Consider the following 21,787-nt stretch of genomic DNA (forward strand, 5'->3'; position numbering starts at 1 on the left):
ATGCCAAGAGAGTAAGAGGGGTGATGAGGAAAAGTCATCTAATGCATCAAAAAAGAGCACTTCTCCTCTAGATAAAGATCAACGTGCTTTTTGCAAGAAAAAGGGACACTGGAAGAACAAGTGTCCAATGCTGAGGAAAAGGACACTCCCAGCTCCTGAATTAGCTGTGAATGGGGACTGACAGGGACTGAAGTGCCAATCCCTGTCTGACCCTTTGGTTGTAGCTAAACTGGAGAAAGATGATGTTGAATTTCTGGTGGATATGGGGGCAACATATTCTGCATTAAATACTTTAAAAGGGATATTGAGTCAAGATACTGTAAATGTGATCTGTGCCACTGGGGTAAGTGAAACAAGACCTTTCTTCCAACCTTTAAAATTAAAGTTGAGAAAACACTGGGTGACTCACCAATTCCTTTATATGCCAAACTCCCCAAAACCATTATTGGGTAGGGATTTATTGGAGAAATTATAAGTGGAAATCACATTTTCCAAAGAAGGGGAACGAAAGTTATAATTTCTGAAACTAAATTTGTTGAAGCAGCTGCTATTTTTGTACAGGAGAATTATGGAGAAATTTCCAAAGAAGTTGAAGATGCTGTCATTCCAATAGTTCCAGTTTTATGGGGATTGAGAGACACAGATCATGCTATGCAAGCAAAGCCAGTTGATTACACTACTCACTCGTATTTATAGTTCTCTAAGTTCCATACAAAATTTTCCACTCAGACCCTTTTGCCCCTGTTCCTGCAGCAATGCAATCTTTTCTGTTATCAAGTCCTTGTTGCATTATTTTGCATTAGCAATGTCCTTGTTACATCTTCTCTCATCAGAGCAGCCAGAGTGACCAGACATGATGTCTTCACTTTTGCTCTTGCCTTGAGTTTATCTCTCCCACAGCTTCCACTGTACCAGGGCCAAGAGTTCAGTGGTGCTACCCAGCTCGGCTTCTGTAGCTGTCTGGTCTTCCACAGTGGGCCAATAATTTCCTTTGGAGATCCAAAAGAGCTGAGCCTAACAGCCAAGAACTTTTTGCTTTTGAGTGGGATAATCCTGAGGCAGGGAGGAAAATCCAGTTCAACTGGACAGTTCTGCTGCAGGGATTAAAAAAAAAGCCCAAAAATACTCAGAAACAAGCTGGCAAAGGAACTGGAAGACTTTTTGTCCAATATGCTAAATTGCTAAACGTATAAAATTGTATACGTCCTATACTATGTGTGCATCTTCGGTGTTGTTTTGGTTTGAAAGACAGGTGTGTCAGAGACTGAAATAGTTCATGCCTCAAACATTGATACAAAAGAGTTTACCCCATTATAACAAAAACTATATAAAGAAACTACAACCAGAGAAGATGTCTGACTGGTACTTTGGACTGCAAGTTAAGCCACTTAGATAATGCTATTATTCAATCATCCCAACCTAGGGAAAATCAAACAAGACTGAGGGAGAGGAACGCATCCACAAGAAAGCCAAATGCAACAGAGAATCTTCCCTGGCTGAATTTGTGGTGGGAGAGACCACAGCCCATAGAAGCCAGGTTTACACAAACTCTCTCATGAAACGAGGTGCGTGGGAGGAATTTTTGGGTGTAACGTCTGCCCAGAGGCACTGAACACCCATCCTCCCCTACACAAACTGGCCCGGCTGTGGCACCTCTAAGCCCACCGGCCACATCCATAGGACATTCATGTGAGAGGCAGCTGAGGGGGTGTCATAATCCATCAAAGACCCCCTATTGCTATTGTAAAAGGAAGGGGATTGCAAGAAGGGAGGAAGCTACCATTCACATGGTCAGCACAGACTGCAGAATTGTATGCCTTAATAAGAGCCTGTGAATTGTGTCAAGGAAATGTGGTAAATATATCTACAGACTCAAAGTATGCATATGGGATGGTACATGCATTTGGAAATCTGGGAGGAGAGAGATTTGTTCACTTGCAGAGGAAAAACATTGGCTCGTGAAAACTTAAATACTTGCATATTGGAGGTGGTGAATTTACCAAAATAAGTGGTAATAATACACGTTGGGGGACACCAGGCAGGGTACCTAGAGGAGACAATAGGTAATCTACTGTCAGATGAAGAGACTCAGAAAGTAGCACTTTTGCCAGAAGTCTCTAAGATCTGCTCTTTGCTCCCAGTGGTTCAATGGTTGCCAGAGAAACTGTCTTTTCCACCAGAGGACTTGGAGATCATTAAAAATAGTGGGGCAGAGAAAAGAGGGGTTAACTGTCTTACAAAGGATGGGAAACAGTGGATACCAAAAGCTTTGGCCCTACAAATATTAAAACAACTCCGTGAAGGGAGTCATTTGGGCTCTTGAGGACTGGCAGAAGCCTTCCTCAAGATGCATGATGCTTTGAGTCTTTTTGTTTTAGCAAAACAAGCTGTTGAGGGGTGCCTGGTTTGTGCTAAAGTTAATAGCTGGACTACAAGGGAAATTACAAGGTGGGGGGGAGGGGCAACCTTGGGCTATACATCTTTTCCAACAATGCCAGGTGGATTTTAGTGAAGTGCCCTGAGCAGGAAGGTTTAAATATCTTCTGGTAATAGTATGTCAGTTAACAGGGTGGTCAGAAGCATTCCTGACTTCAGCAACTACAGGCTCAGTTATTAAGGTATTTCTAGAACAAATAATTCCAAGATATAGGATTGTGGAAACAATAGACTCAGAGAGGGGAACTCTTTTTACAGGAAAGATCCTTCAAGGGGTCATGGCTGCTTTAGGAATACAATGGAACCTCCATACCCCCTGGCACCCCCAAAGCTCAGGTCAGGTAGAAAGAATTAATGGAGAAATAAAGAAACATCTTTGAAGCTAGTGATAGAAACTAAGATGCCATGGATATGGCTTTTGCCATTAGCTTTGGCAAGAATAAGAGTCAGACCCAGAGGAGATATTCAATTATCTCCCTTTGAATTGATGTTTGGGATACTCACCCAGTTAATTCTCAACTTAGTAGGGAGTGGAGATAAGCGATGTGTATTTAAACTAGTATGTGGCCAGAATACTGTCTCTCACGAAGTCTCTTTGACAGGAAGCTCAGCTGCCACAGACCCTGCATTTGGACTTTGCTGTTCACAACATCCAACCAGGAGATTGGTTTCTAGTTAAGGAATGGAAAGAAGCACCACTGGCGGCAAAGTGGCATGGACCATACCAGATGTTACTGACCACAGAAACAGCCATCAAGACAGCTGAATATGGGTGGACCCATCACACCAGGTCAAGGTCTCTAAAGCCCCAGAGATTTGGACTTCTCAGCTGGAAGATGGGAAACCTTGGCTAACTCTCTGCAGAGGCGGACCACATCCGTAGCCCCAGATATTAGTGGGCTAATACGAACTGTCATTATCTATTTTATGCTGTTTCTCTGTATTTACTTGACACACCTGGTGCAGGGACCAGACATGGAAAAGTTGGGGAGGGGGAGCTCAAATGTTAATTTTTATACCATTCTGGGTGATTAAAAAAATGTAATGATAACTACGGTTTGTAAAGACAAATTGAGAAACAAGAAGAGGAGGGGTTGATAGGAAAGATGTGTGCTAGTGTCTTTACAAACAATTCGATAGGTGAGTGTATGGGTGTTAACATCTTTGAAATGGGTCTTAATGTCTCTACCAACTTCAAGCCCCATGTTTGTTACAGAACCCTGACAGTTTGACTCCTGAAACAGGCGAGTGGGTCTGCACAAGCCTGAGTTTCTGAACTTTGGGGGAAAATGACAGTTTCAAGGGGGGGGAATATGCAGTAAGCAGTTCAAGAAGGCTGTACCTTCCTAGTACCTCAGCCAATGGGGAAAGGAAGAGGCAACATGCAGCCAGGAGTTTAGGATAAAAGGAGACTGTGTCCTCTGAGACCTCGAGAAAGACCCCAGGCGGTATGCTGTAGTGAACGTTTTCCCTTTATTCGAATAAAAGTGTAGGACTACTCTATCTCCTTTGTGGACACTGGTTTTTCACAGCGTGGATTTTCTGCACACAAGCAATTCTGCACACAAGCAGTTACTACAGAAAATTAAACAATCAAACAGCAGTTACAAATATGATGCTGCTCAAAGTGACTTGGAAACGACAGGAAATGCAATTCTAAACCTGTTAGGGCTTCGTTATGTTAGGAACAGCCCTCAGAAGAGAAACCCAAGAGACAGTGTTTAACAAAATGGCTTGCCTAAGGTACAGTAATCATTATGGGAAACAAGGAAGATTAAATGGGTTTTGGGTTTTTTTAAAGTTGTATAAAGGCAATCATGAGATGAAGATGGACGGATGCTGTTGACAGTGTGGACTTTGATGCTAGCAGGTTGGTGAGAGGAATGTTGGATTTGTCTTTACAAACAAGCTGTGGATCTGCTGGTAGATAAGACTAGCACTGAGAGATAAAAGAAACAATGGGATGGATTCCACTGATTGATGAATGGAAAAAGCTGTTTTCCTTTACAAGCAAACTGTAGGTTTGCTGATAAATGAAATTGGATACTGAAAGATGAAAGAAGCAATGGGGAAAACCCATGAATTCTATAAGAATTAAAAATCAAAAGGGAGGGTTATACATCAGAGGGGAATCTTAGGTATCAGGCGTTCCGGGAAGTCTGTACCTCTCAAGTACCTCAGCCAATGGGGAAAGAGAGAGGGAAATGCGGCCGGGGAAATAGGATAAAAAGGAGGCTGCGTCCTCCAAAAAATTGAGAGATCCTAGGGGAATACCCCATGGCCTCTCCCTTTATTCGAATAAAGTAAAAGGACTCCTCTGTCTCCTTTTTGGACATAAAACTCTAGTGTTTGTGGATTAATTTTCCTGACATTGGGGAGCAAGTACAAAACATTCTTCTAAGCTGCTTTACTTGGCACACGGGAGCCTTATGAGCAGATATTAGGCAGATAAAGCTATTGCATTAAAACTTCAAGGCAGCTCAGTCACCATCTGGTGCCAAATAGGGGCACGTGTGTGTTTTTAAGTAAGCGACAAGGCCAAGAGGAGAGGCTCGCAGCTGGGACGAACATCTGGCCCAGCCTAAAGCGAGCAGGGAGGCAGCCCCTAGGGAGTGGGGGCGCCCATCTTGTGTCAGCCCCGCCCAGGTGCCGTGAGGGGCGGAGGACAAACCGCGGCAGAGCTTCTGCCCCCGCCTTCTCCGTGAGCCGGGCCTGTCGTGATGCCGCGGCGAGCTGCACAGGCGCTGCAACTACCAGTGTTTGTTATATCCGGCCGGTGCCTTTATTCTTTCTCTCCGCCCCCCCCTTTTCCGCCTGCCTGCCCTCTCGAAGCCGCTGCTGTCGCTGCTGTGCGCGCCCTCACTTCCCCTGTGCGCTGTCCGGCAGCGCATCCGATATCCCCGGTTGCCCCATGAAGCGATGGCAGCGGTCAACTTCAGCAAGGTTCAGATAGGGATCTACGTGGAGATCAAGCGCAGCGATGGTCAGTGGGGCAGGGGCGGTTGGATGGGGCAGGGGCGGAGGGAGGGGGCCAGTTCGACGAAGTGGCAGAGTGCCGTCGCCCCGGTGCGTGGCGCGGGGGGGAGGGGAGGAGGTTGCCCGCGAGGCCCATTGTGTGCGCGGGGCTGGGAAGTGTCTGGGCCTGGAGCGCACTGCGGTTGTCAGCGGAGCGCTCGCGATTGGCGGTGGCGGGCGGTTGCGTGGAGCGTGAGCGGCGGGGGCGGTGGCGGCGGCTATCTCTGGGGGCGGGGAGGCTGCAGCAGGCCGGGGAGGCGACGGGGGGCGCGGCGGCGCGTTAAGGGTCTGAAATGAGGGAGAGAAGGGGGGTGCGAGAGGGATGAAGCAGGGATGGAATGGGCTCATGGGGGAGAAGAAAACGAGACGAGTTTGGGATGAGCTATGAGATATGCGGAGTGGCTGTGGATGGGATTGAGGTTATGGGGGAAAGAGGGATGTGGGTGGGAGGAAAGCATGGGGAGAGGTTTTGGCGGGTAGGTGGGAGGGGATGAGGTGATGGAAGGAGGAAAGGCTTTCAATGCAAAGTAACGATTTCTTGTTTGCTTTGGCATTTGAGCAGTGTTCTGAAAAAATGTCAACAGTATGCTCTGACAGAAATGCCTTTAGATGTTCTCATCATTTGACAAAAAAAGCTTAGTATTATTATTCCAGTTGTTCCTTATGATTAAAATACACAAAGAGTATTTGCTATTTATGCCCATGAGTTGTTTTTTCTCTGTTGGGGATCCAGTGTTTCTCATCTTGCCCAGTATCTCTTGATGGGAGGATGTATGTTGCTGACTAAAAATACACATAGAATAAAGGAAGTGTGCGTCTTAGGTTTAGGGTACTAATTAATGATATTTGTCCGGAATGAGAACTGAAATGGGAAGTTCACTGACTGAATAAAGACAAGTCATTTGTGACTTCAGGTCTTCAGTTTGAGTGGGAATATGTAATCTGTTGTAGAGCTTGTCAGTGAAGAGAGCCGACTTGTTCTTCACACTCAGGACTGACTGCAAGACACAGAGGGGAGGGAATGCCTCTGTGAGATCTGTGACACCTACTAAACAGGGATGGGGTTCTGCTGGGATTTTCTGGAAAGTTATTTTTATTTTCTTTTTTTTTTCCTTTCTTTTTTTTTCCTTCTCTCCTGGATTCAGGAGCTTGCTAAAGAATAAGCAGATGTTTTTAAGGGAAGATAGACCTGGAGGTCAAAGGCACTGAAGTTAGCGTGGTCCTAAGACAGGAAACTAGCATGCAACAAGCTTTATGCAGCTTGTTTACTCATGTCCCATACTGCAGTTCAACCCTACAATAAAATAACAGTCGGCATTACCTGGACACTATATTAAACCTCAGCCCTTAATTTGTGCTTAATGGCTTGTATGTCACATGAAGGATCTGATTGGTCTGGCAGTTATTTACATAACTCCTGCAGATCTCTGAGGTTTCAGAAAGCCTCAGTGTAGCAACTTCTAAAATTTTTATGAGGCTTGTGTGAACTTCTAATAAATGTTACTGTTTTGTATGCCTTTGGAAAATAAGGCATGAGAAAGCTTTGCTTCTTTTCCCCCTTCCTTCCCCCCACGTTCTGCTGTCCATAATGTCAGAAGTGAGGACAGTAACTCTTGAATATAACAATCCTTATTTTCAGTACTGTTAGTGGTTTACATATTTTGCTGTATCACTTACATATGCGATGCAGCACATTAAATATATGTCCTAGTTTTGAGGACAGGTGTCTGCTAAGAAAGGCAGGAGCCTCTCTTTGAAATAGAGAATGTAAACCCCCTCCCTCCAAATTATTATAATTTTGAAATCAAACGGCTCTCAGGCAAAGATATGGGAATTAGGAATAGCAGTTCTTTACTAGGGAAATTAAAATAGAAATACAGTACTACAAAGAAATAAACCCCAAGCCCTGACAAAGTCAGAGTACAACCTGACACCCCGTCAGGCAGGGTGTTGGTAGCAGTCCGATTAAATGGTGTCTGTAGTCCTTTTGTAGTGACAGATGTGGTTCAGTTGAAGCAGTGGTTCCGTAGAAGGTGCAGTTTCCCTCTGGAGGTCCAGTGGTGATGTGGAGAAATCCAGTTTCCCTCTGGAGTCCAGTGGAGAAAGGGCTACCTTAGTGTCCCAAAACCTCTGTTTTTATCTTGGTAAGAAATATTGAGCTCTTCCCCCTGGCTGGAGCATCTCCCAATGGGATGAAGTAATTTTAGGATTGGCAGAGCCAATCTCTGATGGGTCTGAAGATGGATATGCCACTGGCCAAGACTGGGCAAATTATAGATGATGGTAATGCCTCTGTGAAAACATATTTAGGAAGAAAATCAAAACAGAGTGGGGGCACAGGTTTTTTTCCTAACCAGAGAAGAGAAGGAAGTGAGAACATATGAAGGAAACAACATGGCAACACCAAGGTCAGTGAAGAAGGAGAAGTTGCTTCAGGCACTGGAACCAAGATTTCTCTGCAGGCAGTGGTGAAGCAGGCTGTCCCCCTGCAGCCAATGGGGATCCACAGGGGATGCAGAGATCCACCCACAGCCCGTGGAGGAGGTGCTCAAGCCGGAGTGGGTGGATACCTGGAGGAGGCTGTGATCCAGTGGAAGACACGTGGAGAGAGGGGCCCTGCTTCCAGGCTGGAGCAGCCTGTCCTTGGAGAACTGCACCCTGTGGAATAGTGACCCACGCTGCAGCAGTTTTGGGAGGACTGTTTGCCCATGGGAGGGACTCACGTTCTCACGTTGCAGCAGTTTTAGGAGGACTGCTGCTTGTGAGAGTGGACCAACAGTGGAGAAGTTCATGGAGAACTGTCTCCCATGGGAGTGGACCCCATGGTGTAGCAGTGGAAGGACTCCTCTCCCTGAGCAGTGGAAGATCTCTGGTGACAAACTGACCACACCCCACTCCCTGTCTCCCTGCACTGTTGGTGGGAAGGAAGGAGGGGTTGCGGGAAGAAAATGTGTTTTTAAGGGCTTATTTTACTTCTCATTATCTTCCTCTGATTTTGTTAGTAATCAATTCATTTTGTACTTCTAAGTTGATCCTGTTTTGACCTTGGAGTGTTTTCTCCCAATCCTTACCTCAACTCATGAACCCTTAATTTTTTTTATCTCCTCTGCCCAGCTGTAGCAGGGGAGGGTGAGTGAGCAGCTTTTCATGGGTACCTCGCATTTGACCAGTGTCAAACCACGACAAAACCATATGGACACAATGTGTCTTTGTCCTTCCATAGTGACCAGATCACATGCAGGGTTTCAAATTTACTTCTGCTGGTTGATCTAATAGATCCACCGTTTAGGCCTACTTTTCCAGTGTAGGTTCTCATATTGTTAAATCCAGAGTTTCTGGGGATTGCTGGAACAGGATTTATTAAATTTTCTGTGTCTTTTTTCAAATAACTTTTTAAGTGTTTGACTTTTGTTATGCAGTAAATATATTTTACCTCTAACTCCCGGATTCTCAGATATTTATGTAGGCCTTCTCTATTTTGTATAAATAGCTTTTTGTGACAGGCGGCGACCTCTTTTATGGTCAGAGATCACTCACCTGCACATTAAAGGGTGGTCTGAGAGTTCTTGTTGTGCAGTCAGGGCGCAGCAGGGCATGAAAGAAGACTTGAAAGCTGATGTTCTGAGGTTTCCAAGGTTGTTTATTCTTTCTTATCTAAGGAATTTTCTGTCTACCTTACAACAGTCCACTCTGCAACTCATCCAAGGCTGTTCTCCTGCCCTCCGGGGCAGGACTTATCTTTTATACCCTAATTTACGTCTACTTTATTTACAATTACAGTAATTTCACGAATACAAGCCGCACCAATTTGACCAAAATTTTGGTGGAAACCCGGAAGTGCGGCTAATATTCCGGGGCGGCTAATCTATTAACAAAATTCTAAAAGCTGCCAACACGGAAGTGAGAGCCCGCGGCAGCCCCAAGCCAAGCTGGAGCCCGGCCGGCCCCGGCAGAGGTGGGAAAGCCTGGCAGAGGCGGGGCCAGCAGTGTGGGGGGCGGGCGGCAGAACCTGAGCCAGCAGGGCGGGGCAGGGAGGGCGGCAGAGCCTGAGCCAGCAGGGCGGGGGAGCCCGGGAGAACTGGGGCTAGCAGTGCAGGGGAGCATGGCAGAAGCAGGAAGGCCGGCGGGTGGGGCTGCCTGGCAGCGGGGGAAGCCCAGCAGAATCGGGGCCAGCAGCGTGGGGGAGCCTGGCGGTGCGGGGGCCTGCAGTGCCGGCCAGGGCGAGGAAACGCGGCGGTGGTGCAGACGGGAGGGGGCGGCCGGCGAGCCCGGCGGCGGGGCTAGGGAACGCGGCGCGGCCGGCGAGCCCGCCGGCGGGGCTAGGGAACGCGGTAGCGGGGCGGTGCTGACGGGAGAGGGGGGCCAGCGAGCCCGGCGGCGGCGGCAGTACCACCCGGCCAGCCCCGCCGAGCCGTGGCGCTGAGCTGGGCCACCCGGCCCCGTCGGCAACCATGAGCGGACCGAGCCTGCCTGGCCCCGCCCCGAGCCAGTAAAGCCCGCTATGCCGCGATCCTGTTACTAATTGGCCAATTTGTGAAAGCTGCGCACGGATTCTCGCAACGAACGAAAGTGCGGCTAATATTCGGGTTGCGGCTTATCTATTGACAAAGACAGCAACATTGTCGAGGCACCGGGGGTGCGGCTTATAATCCGTGCGGCTTGTATTTGTGAAACTACTGTAATCACCAATACTTTATACCCACTTTACACTGTGCAGTTTTCCCTTCACCAATCCCGAGTTGGCATCCTGACCCAGAAGATGGATGCCATGAAGAAGAAGAAAGAATTTCTTACTAAGCCACAAATCCTCCATCTTGTGTCCAAAACCCCCTAATATAAACAATCTTTAAAACCTTACTTTTCTACCTTTTAATACACCAAATTACACTCTACTTATTTCTGTGACTCTGTAATTCTGTATATAAAGAGGGTAATTTCTCCCAGGGACTTAGATCGAACTCACAGGGATTTTTGACACCTTGCCAAGGCCTCTGAGCCACCCCCCCTTCCCGTACAGGCTCCAGGGAAGCCAGGGGAATATCCTGGGTTCCCACAACTTTTGATAAGAGTTGAAGTCCCGATCTTCAGAGAATCTCATGTTTGTTCCATAAGTGTGTTTAACACAGCATTACATACTGGCAATAATGTCTGTAGCTGGATATGGCTACTAGGACTACACAGTTTGTATTGTGTGTTTTTCCCTTTAAGGGAAAATATCCTTTATTTCTGTTCAGTGGATGAATTATTGCTCTTTCCACCCACTCTCTATAATGGCCTGTTGCCTGTGTTTATTGTCCCAAAACAGGTTCTTCAACCTGGTGTTCAAGAGACCAATCAACACACAGAGTCAAAATATTTGATTTATTACAGTACTGAGCAGAAAGGGGTGCTAGGTGGCAAATCCACAAAGCCAGCATAACTACCAAAACTTTTCATTACTTATACATTTAGCAAACAAAGGTATTAATGTTCATTGGCTAGAAGTTACATAGTTCTCTTATTAATTAGCATTCTATCTTCTATTGGTTAATGATTCTCTCACTTCCCATGCTAATTACAGTAAATTCATGAATACAAGCCGCACTGAGTATAAACCGCATCTCTGGGTGTTGGCAAATATTTCGTTCTTTGTCCATAAATAAGCCGCACCTGAATATAAGCCGCTCTGTCGTTCGCAGCGAGGACCCTTGTGCAACAAAGTTGCCAAATACTAACAGAACTGCGGCATGGCGGGGGCTTTACTGGCTGAGCTAAGGCTGTGCAGGCTCGGCCCGCTAGGGGCTGCTGACGGGGCCAGGTGGTCCAGCTCGGTGGTACCGCTCGGGGCTGGCCACCGCCTCTGGGTTCACTCGCCCCGACCCCGCACGGAGAGTGCGCCCCGCTCTCGCCACAGCGGCGGAGGGCGGGGGCAGAGCCCCCCCCCCTCCTCCCTGAGCCGCCGCAATGGCGGCACGGGCTCCCTCCCTCCTCCCCGAGCCGCGGCAATGGCAGCGCGGGCCCCCCCCTTCCTCCCCGAACCGCGGCAATGGCGGCGCAGGGTTCCCCCGTCTCTCCCCGGGCTGCGGCAGAGGAGGGAAGAAGAGAGCTCTCCTGCCTCTCTCCCCGCCCCCCGTGCTGCCTGCAGGGAGCCAGGGCAACAGAGTAACAATTTGTAACAATCGCGAAATACCGGCTTTTACTGGCAGGTGCTTGGCTCGGCGCCCTGGCTGGCACGTCTGGGGTTGTAAATGTCAGAAAATTATTTACATATTAACCGCCCCCAAGTATTAGCCGCACTTCTGGGTTTCCAACAAATTTTTTGTCAAATTACTGCGGCTTGTATTCGTGAAATTACTGTACAGTAATTTCACGAATACAAGCCGCACGGACTATAAGCCGCATCTCTGGGTGTTGGCAAACATTTCATTCTTTGTCCATAAATAAACCGCACCTGAGTATAAGCCACTCTGTCATTCGCAGCAAGGACCCGCGTGCAACAAAGTTGCCAATTAGTAACAGAACCGTGGCACGGCGGGGTTTACTGACTGGGCTCGAGCTGTGCAGGCTCGGCCTGCTCGGGGCTGCCGACGGGGCCAGGTGACCCAGCTCTGTGGGGCCGCTCGGCGGGACCGCTCGGGGCCGGCCACCGCCTCTGGGCTCGCTCGCCCTGGCCCGACGCTGCCCCGCGGTGGCAGGCAGGGACGGAGCCCATCGGCTCCCGCGGCGGGGGGAAGGGACGGAGCCTACCTGCTCCTGCCGCGGTAAGCAGGGACAGGAGCCCCCTGCTTACCCCACGGGCCGCGGGGATGGCGGCACAGGGCCCCCGCCTCCTCCCCGAACCGCGGCGATGGCAGCACGGGGCCCCCCCCGTCTCTCCCCCGGGCTGCGGCAGAGGAGGGAAGGAGAGAGCTCTCCCGCCTCTCTCCCCGCCCCCCGTGCTGCCTGCAGGGAGCCAGGCTCCACCCGTGGCGCAACAGAGTAACAATTTGTAACAATTGCGAAATGCCGGCTTTTACTGGCAGGTGCTCGGCTCGGCACCCTGACTGACACTTCTGGGGTTGTAAATGTTGGAAAATTATTCACATATTAGCCGCTCCTGAGTATAAACCGCATTTCCGGTGTGGGAGAAAAATTTTAGTCAAAATGGTGCAGCTTGTATTCGTGAAATCACTGTAGTCTTCATGCTCAGTCTTTCTCTTCTTTTGACCTGGTGGGTTTCTTGGTTCAGTGGTCCGTGAGTTGGTGGTTGTGATCTGCCCCTACCGGAATTACAGTAATTTCATGATTATAAGCCGCACCATTTTGACTAAAATTTTACTCCCACCCTGGAAATGCGGCTTACACTCAGGAGCGGCTAATATGTGAAAAATTTTCTGAAATTTCCAACCCCGGAAGTGCAGCCGAGGTGTTGAGCCGAGCACCTGCCAGTAAAACCCGGGATTGCGCAATTGTTACAAATTGGTTACTCTGTTGCGCGGCGGGTGGAGGCAGGCTCTGTTCCGGCAGCGCAGGGGGGAAGTGAGGGGCTCCCTCCTTCAGGCAACTCAGTCCGGGGGGAGGCGGGGGGCTCCGACTCCCGCCTGCCACCACAGGAGCAGGCAGGCTTCGTATCCGCCTGCCGCCGCAGGAGCGGGAGGGCTCCTTCCCCTCCTACTGCCGCTGCTGTGGGTGCCGGCAGGCTCCATCCCTTCCTACCGCCACCGCCACGGGTGCCGATGGGCTCCGTCCCCGCCTGCCACTGCGGGGCAACACTGGGCCGGAGCAAGCGAGCCCGGCGGCAGCCGGCCCCGAGCGGCCCCGCCGAGCAGCAGCGCCGAGCAGCAGCGCCGAGCTGGACCACCTGACCCCGTCAGCAGCCCCGAGCAGGCTGAGCCCGCACGACCCGAACCAAGCCAGTAAACCCTGTGATCCTGCGATTCTGTTACTAATTGGCAACTTTGTTGCACGAGGGTCCTCGCTGCGAACGTCAGAGCGGCTTATAATCAGGTGCGGCTTATGTATGGACAAAGAACGAAATGTTGCCAACACCCGGAGATGCGACTTATAGTCGGTGTGGCTTGTAATCGTGAAATTACTGTACCTTTTACCCAGTTGGAGCTGTTTTCCGTGCAGCTGCTGAGTTGACTTTATTAGCTTCTTCTTTATCTTGGAGGTTCTGCCAGATGTCCTTGTGGCCCATAAATTCTGCTTTCTTTGTGCTCACTATCAGTAGTCCATCCTTCTTCCCAAGCTTTGTTAACCTCCCCCTGGGGTCTGTGATCATTGAAGCATGTAAAACCCTAAACCTTAACAAGGCAATTCTAAAGACAAGTAATTTGTCTTCCTAACACCTGGACATCAGGCTCAGTTTTATTCATGTTTTCTTCTTATGGTTTTATGAGCTGAAGACTTTGCCATGCTGCTGCTTGGCAGCATGGTAGCAAGCATGACTTCCCATCTTGCTGAGGTGAGAAAAGGCATTAAATTGTTGGGAAGAGGTCATGCATGAACGAAGAGTAATGTTATTGCAAAAGTATCTATTTACTCCAGAAGATAAATTAACTTTTTGAGTTCTTTTTATACATCCAATTACTGTAGGGCAATGTAGAGAAATGAGTTAACAGTATGAAGTATTTAGCACATAAGCTCCTTTGCTCCTTTCCTGGAGCACAAAATCTGTAGCATTTTTTTGGCTTGACCTGAGGAATGTCCCACTGTGATTTTTTTTTTTTTTTGGTGCTTGAGAAATAAGTAACAGAATGGAGTACATTCTCTTCATTATGGTGTTCTTGTTTAAGTTATTCCTTTGCAAACATTACAGTTTGATTTTTTAAAAAAAAATTTTTCCCATCTTATTACTTATTACGTCATCTTGTCTTCCTCATCATACTTTATAACTGGACTTTTGGCATCAGAAAGAGAATGCTGTGACAAACCCCTCGTGAGCACTAAAATATGGTATGCACTATAAATATCCACAATATGTTTAGTCATAGAGGAAAAGAAATCAATGACTTCTACTAAATTAAAGGTTTACATTAACTTTTCAGAATTGAGTTAAATTCCTAATGTAATACAAAAAGTAAGATACAGAAGTCCATAGTTGTTACAGTAGGGACAGACAGACACCTTTTTCTTCATGCAGAATAGCCAATCTTTATACTTCACAGCTCATATTTATATGGTTTTCTAAAGGCATGGTGTTTAATTGTTTAGTAACTTATGGCAATTCAGTTCATTGGTTAGTATTTGCTAGTGTACGTGTCCATCAAAAACTTTCTAACGATGTTTACATTCTTGTCTCCTAAAGAGAAAATGTTTCACATGACTAAAGTCTTTCTTCTCACAGGTGCGCATACCTTTCTCACAGGAACTTATCAGACTAACTGTTAGCTGTACTCAGCTGAAGCAGCAAGGCTTGAACTATGATTTTACAAGGCCTTTCTTTTGTAAGGTTTTACCCATATGCAACACACAGTAAGGACTTCCAAGCACTCTTAACTTTGTCCAGTAGTGAGAATGTGTAGTTGTCCTGGTGTGCAGTTGAGTGGTACTGGTTTCTGCATGATGAGCACTCGCGTGTGAATTTTTCTCCTCTCTTGTACACCGTTAATATTGTTGTTGTTGCTGTTTGTTATCTTATTTTATTGCTGTTTCCAGTAAATTGTTCTTCTCTCAACCCGTGATCTTTACCTTCTGTACCTCCAATTCTCCTCTCCATTACATCACAAGGGAAGATGGGGGAGTGAGCAAGTGGTGCATGGTCTGGGGTGTTTGAGTGGGAACACTAAATGGGGAAACACCATTCCTAAACCATGACAGTAATAAACAAAATCTATGGTCAAACATGATGGTGTTTATAATTTAAAGGGTTTTTAAAAACATTGACTGTTAATAATCAATTTCTCATAATGCCTCTGTAGCACAGTTGGAGTTATTTGGAAGCCTAGATGATCTCAGTGTGTATTTTTAAATGTAGGGTAGTTTTTTTTGATCTGGAATACATTTTTTATTATTTCTCTTCATCACTTTCAAAAGCATGAACAAGCTTTTATGTATATTAGCAGTTCTTTTTGTTTGCTTGAAAACTTATTTATGTTTTCCAGTTTTACCACTTGTATCTTTTCAGAAGTGAATGCTTCCTTGTATTTATTTTCATTTTTTGAAGAGGGAATAGTTACAGTTTTTGAAGAGGGAATAGTTACAGTTTCTTCTAATGCAATTTTGAAAATTTGCTTGCAGTTGTATATTCCAAACCCCTTAAGTTTTATTGTGACTTGATATTTGGGGTTTTATTTAAATTGTTCTCAATACTGAACACAGACATTAAAACATATGTTCCTGGCTACAGTATTTAGATCAGTTTTTCCTGGATTTTAGTAGAGATTTAGATACTTACTTAAGACTGTTTGACACTCATCATAATTAAGTTACCTGCAGTTAATTTTGACTATTGATGTGATTCCACAGTTGTTTAAGATTAACTTAGGGCCACTTTTGTCTGTCTACTGTATCAGTGTTAGTTTTAAGTTAAATTTAGGGAACTAAACCTATGATAATTCAGATGTAGAGTGCCTTAAACTGATGTTAGTTATAGCCATGAACCTGTTCATATTGTATATGCACATGCACTGTTTCTTCTTTTTTTGTCCTCATTTCTCTCCTTAAAATTTCACAGCTGTTATACTGCTGTTTGAGCACTATTTGTTATTTTTCACTTGAAGAATTAAAAAGCTTTCTTGGTTTAAGAAAATTTTAAGAGGTGAACACTCTGAGTTACCTCCCCCTATAGCTTTTACCAATCTCTTTCCACCAATAAGGAGAAACAAATTAGAGTTGATATAAGTGGGGGAAAAAATAACAGTTTACTAAAGAAAAATGAAATAGCAACAGGCAAAAAATAAGAGCGACCAGGTGACTGTGCAGTCCAGGAGACAAAAGGGAGATGGTGAACAAATCCTGTTTGACTCAATCTTCCCTCGGAACAAAAATGAGGGAAGGTAGGAGCTTACAGAGCAGTTCTAGTGGCAGATTGGAATTGCTGGCATGTATGAGGTCAGTGCTGCTGTTCTCTGCTGCTTCCTGTCATCCACTGGACTCTGCCAGTGTTGGTGCTGCTGTCTTGGGTCCCTGTTCTGATTGGGGGGGAAGGAAAAATATACAGTAGTTTCACGAATACAAGCCGCACGGATTATAAACCGCACCCCCGGTGCCTCGATAATGTTGCTGTCTTTGTCAATAGATAAGCCGCACCCCGAATATTAGCCGCACTTTCGTTTGTCGCGAGAATCCGTGCGCAGCTTTCACAAATTGGCCAATTAGTAACAGGATCGCGGCATAGCGGGCTTTACTGGCTCGGGGCGGGGCCAGGCAGGCTCGGCCCGCTCATGGTTGCCGACGGGGCCGGGTGGCCCAGCTCAGCGCCATGGCTCGGCGGGGCTGGCCGGGTGGTGCTGCCGCCGCCGCCGGGCTCGCTGGCCCCCCTCTCCCGTCAGCACCGCCCCGCTGCCGCGTTCGCTCGCCCGGCTGGCAGGGCTGCCGCCGCCGGGCTCGCCGGCCGCCCCGCGCCGCGTTCGCCCCGCGCCGCGTTCGCTCGCCCCGCGCCGCGTTCGCTCGCGCCGCTTTCGCTTGCGCCGCTTTCGCTCGCCCCGCGCCTCGCTCGCCCCGCGCCACGCCTCGCTCGCCCCGTGCCGCGTTCGCTCGCGCCGCGCCTCGCTCGCCCCGCGCCACGCCTCGCTCGCCCCGCGCCGCGTTCGCTCGCGCCGCACCTCGCTCGCCCCGCGCCACGCCTCGCTCGCCCCGCGCCGCGTTCGCTCGTGCCGCTTTTGCTCGCGCCGCGCCTCGCTCGCCCCGCGCCACGTTCGCTCGCCCCGCCGGCAGGGCTGCCGCCGCCGCTGCCAGGCTCGCCGACCGCCCCCTCCCGTCTGCACCGCCGCCGCGTTTCCTCGCCCTGACCGGCACTGCAGGCCCCCGCACCGCCGGGCTCCCCCACGCTGCTGGCCCCGATTCTGCTGGGCTTCCCCCGCTGCCAGGCAGCCCCACCCGCCCGGCTTCCTGCTTCTGCCATGCTCCCCTGCACTGCTAGCCCCAGTTCTCCCGGGCTCCCCCGCCCTGCTGGCTCAGGCTCTGCCGCCCGCCCCCCACACTGCTGGCCCCGCCTCTGCCAGGCTTTCCCACCTCTGCCGGGGCCGGCCGGGCTCCAGCTTGGCTTGGGGCTGCCGCGGACTCTCACTTCCGTGTTGGCAGCTTTTAGAATTTTGTTAATGTATTAGCCGCCCCGGAATATTGGCCGCACTTCCGGGTTTCCACCAAAATTTTGGTCAAATTGGTGCGGCTTGTATTCGTGAAATTACTGTACTCTCAAGCACTGACAAGCGTTGACCTGACCCTGGACCAGGTCCGGCTTCATGCTGCCAAAGGTGTTGCAAATTTCACTCTGAAACAGTTTTTGACTGTGAAATTCAGCTTCCCAAGTTAATACTGTTTTGAGTCCAGAAACCTCTCTGAAACAACCCCCTCCTTCAGAGGCCAGAGAGAAACAAAAAAACACAAAGGGGAGCCTCTGCCTTGAGCAAGAGCTACAAAGCAAGAGAGAGTGTTGCTTGGGCAACTCTGACTTTTAAAAGCCTGGGGAACCCCCCAGCCCATGCCCCGCCATTCTGCTTTCCAGATGCAGGGTCTTAAAGAGACTGTAGCAATTCTAGGCACAGATAGATATGCAATACAATAACCTATCGGGTTACCCAGAACAAAAACCTATAGCCTACTATAGTGTTCCAAATAGATACAGGTGGTTGACATGATGTTCCTACATCTTTGACCTCTGTAAAGAGACACTTTGAATTCTATAATAAGTGCTTAGCTATAAGACAGTACTGTGACTGATACTCTGGAAAAGCATTTTCTGCATATCCCCAGAAAGTATCATGATAAACAGTCAAGTTGTGGCTTAGAACATCCATAAACTATTGATTTAGTAGATAACAGTGAAGTACACCTGCTATGTTTAATGCTTTTCCCAAGTGGAACCACCATTAGAGGCAGAATACAGGGCTAGATCTATTTGTCTCATGCCACTCTTCTCTGTGCCTTGTAATAGCTCCTGGGAAACAAAGTAGCCATGGGTAGTGATAACAGAGAAAAATTTTCAGTACCCCTGAAGTTGCTAGGTAGAGCTTAAAGACTATAGTAATTTCACAACTATAAGACACACCTTAAAACCTAAAATTTTGATTGAAACCTGGAAGTGCTCCTTATAATCCAGTGTACCTTATAATCCGGTGCACTTTATATATGGACAAAGTTCGGAAATTTGCTGACAACCCGGAAGTGTGCCTTATAATCCGGTGTGCCTTATATATGGACAAAGTTCGGAAATTTGCCGACAACCCAGAAGTGCAAGCCGGGAGCCACGCAGAGCTGTGCGGAGCTGAGCCACGTGGAACCCCGCGCCTAGCTGAACCAAACCGCAAACTGCAAGTCATGCGGAGCTGCAAACCACGCGGAACCACACGCCAAGCCGAACTGAGTGCCGAACCGCACCAAACCGTGCGCCACGCCGAGCCGCACAGAGCCGCGAACCACACCGAACCGCACGGAGCCGCTAGCCACAAGCAACCTGGCACCGACGCCACACTTGGGGGGCTCTGCCGGGTACCAGGAAACTTTTCCGCCTGCAACCCCTGCCGCCTCCCCCAGCCCGGGGCGGCAGGTCCCCAGCCCGCTTAACCGCGCCCTCCCCTCACCTGGGCGAGAGCGGAGCCAACAGGTTTAATAAAAGTGTGTGATTTTTCTCTGTATTTTTTTTTAGTTTTTAGGCTCCGTTTAAAGGCTAACCCAGTCCATGGAAAATGTTTGCAAATTGAGCACCTGCCAGTAAACCCGCGATTGCGCGATTCCGTTACTAATTGGTTACTTTGTTGCGTGCAGATCCTTACTGCAAAAAAAAAAAAAGTGCGCCTTATAATCCGGTGCGCCTTATATATGGAAAAAGTTTGGAAATTTGTTGACACCTGGAAGTGTGCCTTATAATCCGTTGCGCTGTATAGTCATGAAATTATTGTAATTAGCAAAAAAGTATAAAAGAATGTAAAAGTATGTATACAGGATGATAATGTAGCTGGAACCAGTAAATAAGCAGATAAGGAATGTAGTGAGGGTTTTGGCAAGTTATTTAACAAGAGGCTACAGTGCATACCCAAAGAAAAAGGTCAAGGAAAGGTCACCTGTAATATTGAAGCATTCAGTGAATATGGCCACCAGAGACCCCTTTAGATAACCCTCTGGGACCATAAAAAGACTTCCAGTAGGAGGTGGATGCATGCAAATTAGTTTTATAAAAAGTGATGTTTATTTATTAGCTAGGAAGTATGTAGTAATGAATATGTATGATCATGATGGAATAAATACCCTGTTGTAAAGTTTCACAACATACTCAATTAGAGGAGAGATCCTTCATGTGTGTCCAGCATTGCAATAAAGAATGCCTGCTTTCTAATACTTCAAATTGTGTTTGAAAGTTTATTCTCTGGCTGATTTTAGTATCAGTAGTTCTCTGTGGTGGTGTGATGAAGATGACATTGCCATTTTTCTGTTAAAGAATGTTCAGTGGAGTTAATTTTGCAGTTTTAGAATTTGGTCATTGCAAAGCATTTAAAACTAAATTTTATATGTGTTAGACAAAAGGTAATAAAACTGTGTGAAAACCTACGTTAAAATTAACTTTCCCTGGAAAAGGTAATAATTTTATCAGACTTATAAGTTTTGGAGTTTAAGACATTGAGGTTCTGGAGAATGTCCAGAGAAAGGCAACAAAGCTGGTGAACGGTCTAGAGAACAAGTTTTATGAGGAGCATCTGAGGGAGCTAGGGTTGTTCAGCCTAGAGGAAAGGAGGCTTGGGGGGAACCTTATTGCTTTCTACAACTCCCTGACAGGAGGTTGTAGTGAGGTGGAGGTCAGACTCTTCTCCCAGGTATCAAGTGACAGGACCAGAGGAAATGGACTCATATTTCACCCAGGGGAGGTTTAGATTGGAAATTAGGAAGAATTTCTTCACTGAAAGGCTTCTAAAGCATTGGAAAACTGCCCAGGCAAGTGGTAGAGTCACCATCCCTGGAAATCTTCAGAAAACATGTGGATATGGCACTTGTGGAAATGGTTTAGTGGTGAAGATGGCAGTGCTAGGTTAATGGTTGGACTCAGTGATCCTAGAGGTATTTTCCAACCTTAACAATTCTATTATTCTAGTATTCTGCAATTCCAACTCTGTAAAACATAATTGTTGAATCCCAAGCAGTAACAGTGAGTTCAAGTAACAATAAGTCTTTGGTTGCATTTTTATCGGTAGGTGGTCATGCTTTTCACATAGACGAATGTTATTTGCTTTCATGTTATCGATAGTCCCATTGAAACTTTGTCAAGTGCAAGTTTGAGTTCCTTATTGCTCCCATCAGGTACTAAAAGCTCTGTGTAATCCTAGGTACTGGAAGTGTGAGTATTCTCAGTCTCTTCTGTTAGTATAGTATGTTAGGATAGTATGTTGAGAGTTGCCTTCAGTAGATGAACACACAATATGTATGAGCGGAGGGAGATAGAACATGAGGTTAGTTTAAAGCTTTCTCTTTAGAAGCAAAGTATGTAGAATAGTTTATCTCTTTTAGAGTTTGGATCTAGAATGATGCATGGGAATGGTTCACAGCTGTGCCAGGGGAAACTCAGACTGGACCTGAGGCAGCATTTCTTTACCAAGAGGGTGGTTGTCCAAAACAGTGGTCAAACACTGAAACAGATTTCCTAGAGAGAGTGGTTGATGCTCCAAGTCTGTTCATGTTTAAGAGGCATTTAGACAATACTCTTAATAACATGCTTAAACTTTTGGTCACACAATTGGACTAGATGGTTTTTGTAGGTCCCTTCCAACTAAAATAGTCTTTTTTTATTTTAATACTCCAGGTTTCTGATTCAATTTTGGATTATGTTTGCATGTTCTTCTATACTACATTTATGACTTGAACTTCCCAGGTCATCTTGACATTTTAATAGGATAGGAATTGAGGCGGTGATGAATGAGATAAATATAAATCACAACCCTGATGATTTTTATGTTACAATGAGCTTTCATCAAACAAACCATAGACAAGAACTCTGGTGGCAAGTGATGGCTGTAATGGTCACAGTGATCGGGAAGTAGTTGAGTTTCAAATAGTTTTGATGCCTTGAGAGGCTACCTAGAACAGAGTCTAGACAGTGTTAAAGGAAGAAAGTAGGTATTTATTAAAAAGGTCTTCAAAGGATATACCTTGAACAGTACAAGAGCCCGGCCATGGCTACACCTAAGATGGACAGCCAGTCATGAGTTTTCACACTTTTATAAGTTTT

The 21,787-nt window shown here is 47.2% G+C and overlaps 1 protein-coding gene across 5 annotated transcripts in view; it reads left to right on the forward strand.

The window, feature by feature from the left end:
- Window positions 1-5,118: 5,118 nt before the first annotated feature.
- Window positions 5,119-21,787, forward strand: part of LOC117005020 (kinesin-like protein KIF2A) — a 126,000-nt gene continuing 109,331 nt past the window's right edge. For all 5 annotated transcript variants that reach the window (XM_033076236.1, XM_033076237.1, XM_033076239.1 and 2 more), the window contains exon 1: window positions 5,119-5,419. In XM_033076236.1, coding sequence (XP_032932127.1) covers window positions 5,356-5,419 — 64 coding nt within the window. In that variant the 5' untranslated portion in view covers window positions 5,119-5,355. The remainder of the gene's footprint in view (window positions 5,420-21,787) is intronic.

The sequence above is a fragment of the Catharus ustulatus genome, chromosome W (genome assembly GCF_009819885.2).
Source record: "Catharus ustulatus isolate bCatUst1 chromosome W, bCatUst1.pri.v2, whole genome shotgun sequence".
In the NCBI taxonomy this organism is placed as follows: Eukaryota; Metazoa; Chordata; class Aves; order Passeriformes; family Turdidae; genus Catharus; species Catharus ustulatus.